At 45.8% G+C, this 12,711-nt stretch overlaps 1 protein-coding gene across 4 annotated transcripts in view; it reads left to right on the forward strand.

Annotated features, from left to right (window-relative positions):
• ANOS1 (anosmin 1) overlaps positions 1 to 12,711 on the forward strand; it is a 189,807-nt gene that overhangs the window by 155,580 nt on the left and 21,516 nt on the right. For 3 of the 4 annotated variants that reach the window (XM_059050123.2, XM_067023980.1, XM_067023979.1), the window contains exons 7-8: positions 3,661 to 3,866; positions 6,595 to 6,739. The exons of the other annotated variant lie outside the window; for it this stretch is intronic. In XM_059050123.2, the coding sequence (XP_058906106.1) occupies positions 3,661 to 3,866; positions 6,595 to 6,739 (351 nt within the window). The remainder of the gene's footprint in view (positions 1 to 3,660; positions 3,867 to 6,594; positions 6,740 to 12,711) is intronic. 4 annotated transcript variants of the gene reach the window in all.

Raw genomic sequence — 12,711 nt, forward strand, 5'->3', positions numbered from 1 at the left:
CGCGATGAAGAGTGGCCCCCGCTCGCCGCAACTGGGGAAAGCCCTCGCGCAGAAACGGAGACCCAACGCGGCCAAAAATACATAAATAAATAAATAAACTCCTACCCCCAACGTCTTTTTTTTGTGTGTGTGATATGCGGGCCTCTCACTGTTGTGGCCTCTCCCGTTGCGAAGCACAGGCTCCGGACGCGCAGGCTCAGCGGCCATGGCTCACGGGCCCAGCCGCTCCGCGGCACGTGGGATCTTCCCGGACCGGGGCACGAACCCGTGTTCCCTGCATCGGCAGGCGGGCTCTCAACCACTGCGCTACCAGGGAAGCCCAACCCCCAACGTCTTAAAAAAAAAACCTTACGTAAACTGTAAGAAAAGATTTTGTATATTTCCACAAAGTGAATGTACTTGATTTCACACTGTAGGGGACCATTTCACAAGGCAGTGAATGACAGCCATCTGGGAATTTGTTGGGACTGAATGAAATCCTTCAGGTTAGACAAACGGGACAGACTCGCTCATCTGAAGTCTTCAGTGACTAGACAGATAAATGAGTAGCTCGTTTGCAGAGGATAATCGGGGCGATGAACAGATAACCTCTGCTCTTCCCCTTTGGCTTCAAAATTTTGAAAAGTGGTTATGTGGGGGGAGAAAGAGACTGGGGCCGTGTCACGTTGGTAATGGGAGTATTGCCACCGGGGTATCGTGAGTAGTCAAATGGGCCTTTTAAGAAAATGTGAGGCAAGTATTACTAATTCATTGATTTGAAAGCACTGCTTCCTAACGCCGTTGTCATAAATTACGTTGTGTCACATTTTATCACGTTTCATAAGCGAGATGATGTTACTCTGAATGACGGTCCCATCTACGGTATGAGAAATTTTTCCAGGGCAGTAAGAAATGATACCATGAATGTAGTAGATTAAGGAAATGATGAGATACCAAATACTAGTTGACTTCCTTAAACCTGGAATTTCTTTAGAAAAGGAGATGATTCTGAGCTTTTCCTGTGAACCTAGACTCTCTGGAAAATTCACATAACTACTTATTTTCAGCATACAGACATCCAGGTGCATCACTGAAAACGTGAATGGCTGTAATTATCTTTACACGTTGTAATTTTTCTCTTGCTTTGAAGTGATGATGAGCTTGCCATCCAGCTTTCTGTAAGAAAGGTGTGCAGTAACCTGTTGTAGGTTAAGGACTGAATCATACCGCAGAGGTAGATCTTAAGGGCCTTGGAGAATACCAGAGCGGGAGAAAATCACAGTGACATTCTGCTGCTGTGCGGAGGAAAGCACACGAAACTGTTTTGAATAGGGTGACATCTGGTCGACCTGCGGTAGGTAAAGACTCTCGGGGCGGGCGGCGGGTAGGGAGGGAGGCGTTTAGGCTGAGCCGGTGGAAAAGCTTCAGCAGCCCCTGCTTTTCATCTCCGTGTAATCAGATGGGAACCGGTGTCGCCCGAGAAGCGGCATCGGGTGGGGACGGGAAAGGAGGTTCGGGAGATTGTGTGTGTGTGTGGTAAGAATGGGAGGCAGCTAGCACTCGGACTCTAAGTGAGACTGGAGGCCACCGAGGGCTTCCAAGCTGAGGAGCCTCAGCTTGTGTCGGAAGGAGTCCCCAGCTGCCGTGCTGAGAAGGGCTGGGAGGCCTTTGCAGTCATCAGGGAGACGGGACAGAGGCTTGGTGCACGGTGTCCTTCTGGTGGAACCAGTGAGGTTCCAGATAGATTTCTGGAGGTACCGCCGGCTCAGAGAATGAAAGCAGGAGAAGTGTAGGGCCTCGAGGCTTGGGGCGGAAGCAGCAGGAGAGAGCAATTTGCGTTCCTGAGATGGGGTGTCGGCCGGCCGTGCGGAGCGGGGCTCGGAGGGACGGAGACTTTGCTCTTGGGCACGTTCCTTTCAAGCTGCCTCTGAGACCTCCAAGTGCAGCTGATGCAAAGACCCTCTAGTACTTGAGTCCAAGTTCAGGGGCAAAGTCTGTGTGGAAGCCACACCCCTTTGAGAGCTATCAGCACAGAGACTTTTTAAAGCTGTGACTGGTGAGACCCCTAGAGGTGGGGTCTAGACGCCAAGGGGCCCCCGCGTTCAGAGGCCGGATGCTCCCCCGCTTAGCGACGGTGGGATGGGGAGGTCCGGAGGGGGAGGCTGAGGCGGGACAAGGGACCAGAGGGACAGCCAGGGGCGGGCGGAGGCGAGCGGAGGCCACGAGGGAGGGCGAAAGCGCTGAGGCTGGGCCGCCTCGCGGGGATGGCCGGGGGCCCCGCAGCAGCAGCGGGGCGACGGAGGCCCTGCCTCCTGAGCCCCTGGTCACAGGGCCCAGCACGTCCCTCCTCGCGGGAGCCGAGGGCCGCCTACACCTGCGCTTGGCTGCCACCAGGTGCAGGGCTGTTCCGCTTCGGACCTGTGGGGCATCTACTTGAGAGTAACGCGTGTGCTTTACATAAACGTGCGCGTTTGACATAAAACATGAGTAGGTAGTTAACGCGAATCTATCGATGGGCCACGCGTGCACTCACTGAGTCAGCATATACCTCAGTATTGAGTCTTGGGCGCTCCCAGGGCGTTCCTCGTGGTGACTGCCTGAGAACCACCGTGGTCAAGCAGGCCAGGTAGTGGGCTTTGGATGAGCCATTAGCCTAGGAAAGCAACTACAAAGCTCTAAAAAATTACGCAGCCCACCACACCTCCAAAACTTATCTACCTTACAGAAAAGCCACAGATTAAAAAAAAAAATAATTGATGCTTCCGTCATCCCCTAAACACAAACCATCCCAAGAGTAAACACGTGGGTGTTTTTCCCCCGTCTTCTTCATTTGTGTGGAGTTAGATGTAGCTTCTTTGCCCCTCTGATGCAGATGGTATTATAATTAGAATTACTGACAGCATTTTCCCCGGGCAGGCGTCTTAAAGCGAAACCATCTGTAAATCATTTGTGGTGAGCGGCATCTAGACTTGCTCAACTTGTGGCAAAAGATGAAGGAAAGACCCTCAGCTTTACACGTATTTAGTCATCTTCATATATATATATTTCAAATGGAGGTTTGTAGAGGAATCATTCCAGAACCTCATCTCTCTCGACAGCTGAGGTGGTTTTGGCTTATGCGACAAACTAGAAATGGTGAAATTATAAAAATGTTACCCGCCTGTCATCCACTGTGTAATGTGGATTCAGAGAAAAAAAAAAGTTTGTTTTTGCTGATGTTTTCCTGTCACTCTTAACTTTTGCTTCAAGGCTCTAAAGCTCCAGGACCGCTCTCGGATGAAAGCAGTTACTCGAGTGAGCTGGTCCCAGATTTCTGTCTTTTCTTTTCGGAATTTTCAAAGGCATTTCAACTTGGCTGACCAATTTAATGCCAACCAGCGTAAATGGAGTTTGACCGTGTTTTACGGAACTTTATCCGTTTCGGTACAGTGACCATTTGGCTGGGTTGTGGTGGTATGGAAATGCCTAGATTACAGATGCGGCCCACACACACTGATCTGACCGTGCTGTAGGCTGTACTTCAGTTTGAGGCTTCAGAAGGGGCTCTTCCTTGGTGCTTGTTTTCAGCTCCTCTCCATATCAAGGGCAGCCTTCCTGCGTCGACCCTGTACTCGTTACGTGTACAGAGCTGATGCTTCTGTGGTCATCCTGGGCCCTCGTGTCTTTCTCCTGGGATTTCAGACCCATCTGCACCACCGGCCCCGGCCAACCTCCGGCTTGCCAACTCCACCGTCAACGGTGACGGAAGCGTGACTGTGACCCTCGTTTGGGATCTCCCCGAGGAACCGGACATCCCGGTGCATCACTACAAAGTGTTCTGGAGCTGGACGGTCAGCGGCAAGTCACTTGTGCCAACGAAGAAGAAGAGGAGAAAGACCGCGGGTGGGGTGAGTGAGAACTGGGGGAGGGGGCCCGTCTCCTCGCAGAGGTGTTTGAACTCAGGCACCTGGTCTGAGAGTGGCCTCTGCTAAGCCACAGAGAGGGGTGGATGCAGGACAGGTTCCCATCGCCCCCCCCCTTGGAACGAGGAAGTTCAGGAAACAGAGGACCACGCCAGCCGGTCAGCCGTGCACATTTTAGGTGACAACAGTTGAATTTAGTCTGTTGACTTACCCATATCCACATGGCTGGCACCACTCTGGAAATCAGAGGAACCAAAATGTCTCCATCTTACCTGTCTCGCCATTGAAAAGGAGACAATTCAAGCTGTCCTTGACATTTAGGTCTCTTTTATTTTTTTCTAAAGAGATCCTTGTAAACTGAAGAGTAAATGTTCATGGCTTTATCTGTCGTGTATTGTAAGGTGTTCCCGCCTATAATCTAATCGGTGCAACAGCAAACCGTTTAGAAAATGCATGTTTGACAATATACTTTTCTTATTGATTAGAAGAACTTGGAATGGCTTACTTTCCACACGCCAAGAAATAAAATCTTCACTGAACCATTTTATGCAATGAGATCTCTATAACACTGAACATTTCGCATCACGTGAAATGCTTAATGCATAAAAATGAGTGTTCGGTGTCCTTTTAGTACACATTCCTTTATCTTGCTGTTATAAAACTTAACACCTTTTCCCCTAATTCATAAGGTTGAATTCCGCCATAAATAAATAAATGTTTGGAAGTGCTTTAGAAGGACACCAAGACTTTTTTTTTTTTTTTTTGCACTGAAGATTCCAATATCTGTGCCATTGAGAATTATAAAACATGTCCCCACAGGTCCATATCACTGATATTTAGCTGTGATACTGTTTTGGTTTTATTGTCAAGAAACTTTCTGACAGTTCCAGCTTTTACTTTGTAGGACTTTGCAACAAGTGACCACTGGTAATGTGTGCTTATCTCACGGAAAGTGCTGAAAGAGATAAAGTCGTGAAATCACAGGGATGGAAAGCAAAAAGTGATGGGATGAAACGCTGACAGCCCCCTGCCCCTGACATGCCCTTAATAACCAAACAGCATCAAGGATTAGTAGGGAAGTTTGCAATTTCTTTCCAGTATATGTCGATTAGGTAAATAAAAAATGAACTGCGAATTTAATTATAATTGTTAACAGGCCCAGAGTAGCCTTGATCATAGGTCACGACCTTACGGGTGACTTGTTTTTTTGGATCCACAAGAGGCAAAAGCTGCAGGTCATGCGACCCGTTCAAGTTCTCAGTATTAAAACTTGACCAACTGAGAATTAGGATCAGGAATTGAAAAGATATAGAAGAACGTGAGCCACTGTGAAATTTTCTTCTTGGGGATCAGTGTCTTTTCATTTCCTAAGAGTCCATCCTAATACCCGTGATAACTCAGAGGAGTGTGGATTTTCAAGGAAATGCTCGATTCAAGAGTGAATTTTATTTTACTTGTTTGAAGATAATAGTTTAGGAAGAGTGATACAGAACATAACAAGAAACCCTAACTAAAAAAAAAAAAGGGAATTGGTAGTGCATAGACCTACTGGAGGTAAAAGGCAGGAAAGGCATGGAGATGCACGGTTCATACCACAGTGGGCGTGGCTGAGAGGCGGCCCAGCCTCACGTGGGGACGGGGGCCGCGGTCCAGAGCCTGCCTCTCAGCCTCCACTTCTGGAAGCGCAGTGCTTTCAGCCGCCCGGAGCCGACCTGCTGGAAGGTGGCCGAGTTCTGATAACCGGTCCCTCAGAAGCCCGACTCACGTGGGCCGCCGTCTGTTACTTTCCAGGGAGCGTCGTGCTCACGATTCTGAAATGCCCACGGAAATCATGTTCTCTCCCTGGAAAGAGATCGCGCGTGACCCAAAATGATGCGGAGAATCCCGACAGGTCATTGTGATATTTAAACAAGGGACTGGCTTATGTGATTCAGTATTTGACAGTTTCAGATGACGAGACCTTCACGTAGCACAGTGCACGCATACAACTGGCCTGCTCTTTGCAGGAAAGCACGTGCTACTTCCCACCTGCCTGATGTCTGGTGTCGCATTAGTGATGGACACATCTTTCCCTTCACAGATGTTAACACCACCAGTTACACCACTTAGGGCCACGGGATATCACATGTACTATATTTTGACGAATGTTTGAATTCTAAGACAACAATCTTATTTCTCTTAATTCCGAGTACTTGTAAGGGACTTTATTATTATACCCGCAAGGCATAAAAAAGTGCGTTAAGCATTTTGTCAGGTTGATTTTTCTTACAACTTTTGGTGGAAATTTACTCATAGAAGATTTAGGATAAAATCAGAGAAATACAGGGGATGCCAATTCATAATCTTTCCAGGTGTGTGGTGCTAACACGAGCCTTCACAGCTCTGTTCTCTCTGTAGGGTGGTATCTAGTAAGGAGTGAGAGGACAGAATTATTCATTTTCTTGCTACTGGAAAGCATCCAATAATGGGATTAGGAATACAATTTCAAAAAAAAAAAAAAAGTGTTTGGGCTTTTTGTATGACGTTAATTTTGATCCACGGTAAAAGTGGATTTTCAGATGCTGAAGACGTAGAATTATCTGTGATCTTAGATGGTCCCGGGCAGACATCAGAGAGGAGCTGGTGCCCTTCACGAGGACACAGCAGCTGTGCAGGGAAGCTGAGAGGCAGGGAGGCTTGTAACGGAGCCTGTGTCTGTTCCTTCCACCTGCAGTCGCAGAATTCTGTGACCCTGGAGCCGCTGCAGCCCGACTGCAACTACACAGTAGAGCTGCAGGCTGTCACCTACTGGGGCCAGACGCGCCTCAAGAGCGCCAAGGTCTCCCTGCAGTTCACGTCCTCCCGCGCCGCCCACGACAGTAAGTGCTCCCAGTTCCTCTTTCTCATCTGCAGTCTGTACGTGGAGAATCTTCACACTAGTATACATGTACATATGTCCTTTGAACTATGATGTGTACACATTTTACCCTTGAGTTTTTCTTAGGAGTTTTATCCGTTTATGTGCAATATTTTGGTGTCATAATGGAAAGTTAAGAAAGGGGGTCTCATTCGAACAAATGTGTATACTTCCATGATGTGGGCTCCTTATGCACATGCGTACTTGTTTTTACAGAGGATCCGTACGGTTAAACCGTTAGAAACTGTTGCTTCGCTCCTAAAAATGCGACATGCCCTTTCTTCTTTTTTTTTTTTTTTTTTTACTGGTTTTACACAGTGGTCACAATTACTGCAAAAGGCTACCTAATTCTGCACTGGGGGCGGTGACTAAATCATTCCCATACCCGTTTCCTTGTTGCCAGTGGTTCTAAACTAGTCTGTTTGCCATGAACTGAGCAAAGCAAGAGGAGGGTCTTAATGAGACACTCATCTCTGAGCTGGAAAGTGCGTTACGTGGTGTTTCTGGCTCTGCTCAGAGGTGGGCACTGGTGAGAGGAGCGGTGGGGGAGCTCCTGGCCAGGGATGTGGGGACGGGCAGGGAGAAGGCGAGCCGTCCGAGAGAGGCCGCCAGGGGTCCCCGCGGGTGCTGCTTCCCCACGCTCGCGGGGTCCCGTGGGATCTGCCTTTTGCCCCGGCGCTGGGCCTGGTCAGACACGGAAGGTGTGACAAGCTTGTTGAACTGAGGAAAGGCGAGGCTGGCTCCGCGTCGTTAGACGCAGGGACTGCCCGTAATTATCTTCTACCGCCCGGAAAACAACAGGATCCAGGCGAGCAGGTCCATTGGAAATGATGCTTTCAAAATAGTTCTAGAATGAGAGCTTCGGGCTTCCCTGGTGGCGCGGTGGTTGAGAGTCCGCCTGCCGATGCAGGGGTCACGGGTTCGTGCCCCGGTCCGGGAGGGTCCCACATGCTGCGGAGCAACTAAGCCCGTGAGCCATGGCCGCTGAGCCTGCGCGTCCGGAGCCTGTGCTCCGCAACGGGAGAGGCCACAGCAGTGAGAGGCCCGCATAGCGCAAAAAAAAAAAAAAAAAAAAAAGAAAGAGAGCTTCTTACCTATTTGAGAAATAGTCCTTTTGGAGATTAAATGGATTTGAAAAGTCTACTATTGCTATGTTTAAGTTTGCATACAGTACAACTTTTTTTTTTTTTTTTTTTTTTTTTTTTTGCGGTACGCGGGTCTCTCACTGCTGTGGCCTCTCCCGCTGCGGAGCGCAGGCTCCGGACACACAGGCCCAGTGGCCATGGCTCACAGGCCCAGCCGCTCCGTGGCATGTGGGATCTTCCCGGACCGGGACACGAACCCGCGTCCCCTGCATCGGCAGGCGGACTCTCAACCACTGCGCCACCAGGGAAGCCCCAGTACAACTTTTACATAAAAATTCTCATGGAAACATTTCTATGTGTTTTGGAACTTCACTGATTTTTTTATCAATATTTTTTATTGAAGCCGAGTTGATTTACAATGTTAATTTCTGCTGTACAGCAAAGTGACTCAGTTATGCACACACGCACGCACACACACACATGCACACACACACATATATTCTTTTCCACGATGGTTTATTGCAGGAGATTGAATAGTGCCCTGTGCTCTACAGTAGGACCTTGTTGTTTATCCATCCAATATAAACCAGTTTGCATCTGCTGACCCCAGGCCCCCAGCCCATCCCTCCCCCACCGCCCTCCCCCTTGGCAGCCCCAGCTGCGTTCTCTGTGTCCGTGAGTCTGTTTCTGCTTCACAGATAGGTTCATCTGTGCCATATTTTAGATTCCACATGTAAGTGATATCATGTGGTATTTGTCTGACTGACTTCACTTAGTAGGATCATCTCTAGGTCCATCCATGTTGCTGCAGATGGCGTTATTTCATTCTTTTTGACGGCTGAGTAGCATTCCATCGTATATATGTACCACTTCCTTTTATCCATTCCTCCGCCGATGGGCGTTTGCTTGTTTCCATGTCTCGGCTGTGCTGTGCTGTGACTGTGCTGCTGTGAACATAGGGGTGCATGTATCTTTCTTGGATATTTAAAATTTTTATTTCATATTGGAGTAGAGTTGATTAACAACGTTGTGTTAGTTTCAGTGTACTGAATTTCTGGTGTACTGCAAAGTGATTTAGTTATATATATACCTGTATCTATTCTTTTTCAAATTCTTTTCCCGTTTAGGTTATTATAGACTATTGAGCAGAGTTCCCTGCACTATACAGTAGGTCCTTGCTGGTTAAAACCACCATTGCACGATTCAGTTTTAACAGCATTAATCTGTGTGCCTGATTTCAGCCTGACTGTTCTTAGGGAGGTCCAATCTTACAATCTGTAAATAGGCCCAATATGTCTGTTATATGATTATGAATCAATTTCAAGAGTTATTTTAGAGTCAGATTTAGTAATATCTGTGACAACACTTATGGAGCACGTGGCATGTTAAAGGCAAGATATTATGCATTAGAGACAGCTTTCAGCCGGGAGGAAGAATGAGGCCTAAGTCAATACTAGTGTTACAGGTGTGATGAAACGGGGCCAGAAAATCCTTGTATTCCTTGGACACTATATATACCACACGTGTAGGGTCTCGATAGCTTAGTTGCTTGTAGCCATTTTTTTCTTTAGCCTGGCTGTACATTATGGTCAACTAGAGAGTCGTTTGTAAAAATGCTAGTGGTAGAGGGCACCACGCCCAGAGATTCTAATTCAATGGTGGCAGGAGGTGGGAGGGTTGGGGGAAGATGCCTCTCAACTTCTTTTCCTTTTTCTTTTTTTTAAAATTCTACTGAAGTGTAGTTGGTTTACAATATTGTGTTTAATTTCTGGTGTCCAGCAAAGTGACTCAGTTATACATACATATTCTTTTTCATGTTCTTCTCCATGATGGTTTATCACAGGATATTGAACATAGTTCCCTGTACTGTACGGTAGGACCTTGTTGTGTATCCATCCCATATATAATAGTTTGCATCTGCTAATCCCAACCTCCCAATCCCTCCCTCCCCTCCCCTCTCTCCCCCTTGGCAGCCACAAGTCTATTGTCTATGTCTCTGAGTCTGTTTTTGTTTTGTAGATAGGTTCATGTGAGTCATATTTTACGTTCTATATATAGGTGATATCGCTTGGTATTTATCTTTCTCTTTCTGACTTACTACACTTAGTATGATCATCTCTAGGTCCATCCACCTCACTACAAATAACTCAATTTGGTTTCTTTTTATGGCTGAGTAATATTCCATTGTATATATGTGCCACAGCTTCTTTATCCATTCCTCTGTTGATGGACATTTAGGTTGCTTCCATGTCTTGGCTATTGTAAATAGTGCTGCTGTGAATATAGGGGTGCAGGTATCTTTTTGAATTACAGTTCTGTCTGGATATATGCCCAGGAGTGGGACTGCTGGATCATATGGCAGCTGTATTTTCAGTTTTCCGAGGAACCTCCATACTGTTTTCCATAGTGGCTGCAACTTACATTCGCGCCATATTCATTGATTTCTTTAATGCAGCCCTCCATTCATTCATCAAACTGTGTGTCTAACGATGGGGATAATGGCTCTACCTGATACCATTGTACACACTGTGTTACAGTGCAAAGGGGTGTGCACTGCAGGATACATACACTATATAGACTGTGTGTTGTATAGTATATGTGTACCATGTATCTCTGTGTGTATGTGTGTTCATATGTGTATATATATATACTATATAGACTGTGTGTTATATAGTATATGTGTACCATGTATTTCTGTGTGTGTGTTCGTGTGTATATATATACTGTATAGACTGTATGTTATATAGTATATGTGTACCATGTATCTCTATGTGTATGTGTGTTCGTGTATATATATATATACTATATAGACTGTGTGTTATATAGTATATGTGTACCATGTATTTCTGTGTGTGTGTTCGTGTGTATATATATACTGTATAGACTGTATATTATATAGTATATGTGTACCATGTATCTCTGTGTGTATGTGTGTTCATATGTATATATATATATACACTATATAGACTGTGTGTTGTATAGTATATGTGTACCATGTATTTCTGTGTGTATGTGTGTTCGTATGTATATATATATATATATATATACTATATAGACTGTGTGTTGTATAGTATATGTGTACCATGTATTTCTGTGTGTATGTGTGTTCGTATGTATATATATATACTATATAGACTGTGTGTTATATAGTATATGTGTACCATGTATCTCTGTGTGTATGTGTGTTCATATGTGTATATATATATACTATATAGACTGTGTGTTATATAGTATATGTGTACCATGTATTTCTGTGTGTGTGTTCGTGTGTATATATATACTGTATAGACTGTATGTTATATAGTATATGTGTACCATGTATCTCTATGTGTATGTGTGTTCGTGTATATATATATATACTATATAGACTGTGTGTTATATAGTATATGTGTACCATGTATCTCTGTGTGTATGTGTGTTCATATGTATATATATATACTATATAGACTGTGTGTTATATAGTATATGTGTACCATGTATTTCTGTGTGTGTGTTCGTGTGTATATATATACTGTATAGACTGTATGTTATATAGTATATGTGTACCATGTATCTCTGTGTGTATGTGTGTTCATATGTATATATATATACACTATATAGACTGTGTGTTGTATAGTATATGTGTACCATGTATTTCTGTGTGTATGTGTGTTCGTATGTATATATATATATACTATATAGACTGTGTGTTATATAGTATATGTGTACCATGTATTTCTGTGTGTATGTGTGTTCGTATATATATATATATATATATATATATATATACACACATGTGTACATGTACATGTGCAAACACACTCATACACACACATTACTGCAGCACTAGACACATTTCGATCTCTGCCCTCAAAGCGCCTACTGTTGAATTTGGGAGATAAACGTGTCAACGTGATCATACAAAGACCCGTCCGTTGCACACAGAGCTGCAGGGAAGCATGGCGCAGACGGTCAGACGTGGCGGTGGGGACCAAGAACACAGCGCTCCTCCCGGGTCCTGAAGAACGAGTGCTCCGTGGGACCCAGGGCACAGGGTGTCACCGCACACAAGCGCAGAGTTGGAAGAGAGCGTCGTTTGTGCAGAGCATCATCGTGGGGGTGGGGAATGGAGGGGGGGCGGTTCCCTCCCTGGGCGACCTCAGTGACTCCCGCGGGTGTCTGACCGTCCACGTGCGAAGGCCACCCTGGGTCTCCCACCTGATGCTCCCTGAAAGCAGAGGTGTGTGTCCAGCGGCCTGCTCAGCACCTCCACTGGGATGGCTGACAGGTACTTCGAATGTAACATCCCCAAGACCAAGCTCTTCACTCGCCTCTCACACCTGTTCCTCTCCCAGGCTCTCCTGGCCCCAGAGTTCCCACCGTTCCCCCTTTGGTTCAAGCCGTCCACAGAGGTCATTCATCCTGCTTTGCTTTGCTTTCTCTTCAGAAATCCAGTTCAGTAGAAAAGTCCTTTTGACTCTAATTTCAGATTCTGTGTGGGATCTGTCCAATTCTTGCCCTTGTTCAGCCCATTGTCACCTTTCTTATAAAATAATCTCCTAATTAGTATGTTTCCACTCTTTCTTAAGTATCCATTTTCTAGACAGCTGCCAAAATAGTCTTTAGAAAGTATTAACCATATCACAGATTTACTCTCCTGAGTTCCACTCTCAAGATTGTCACCTGCACCTTCTCTTTGCAAGTCTCCACAGATCTCATCCTTTACTGCTTTCCCATGTTTTCCTCCCCAAATGTCTTCTCAAACCAAAATCCTTTAAACTTCTGCTTCTCCTAAGACCCATTTTTTTTTTTTTTTTTCTATTGGTGGTGGGGATTTCCTCTGTCGGGTAAAATAAGTTTGCCTTTTAGT

This window comes from Kogia breviceps, chromosome X, assembly GCF_026419965.1.
Source record: "Kogia breviceps isolate mKogBre1 chromosome X, mKogBre1 haplotype 1, whole genome shotgun sequence".
NCBI lineage: Eukaryota > Metazoa > Chordata > Mammalia > Artiodactyla > Physeteridae > Kogia > Kogia breviceps.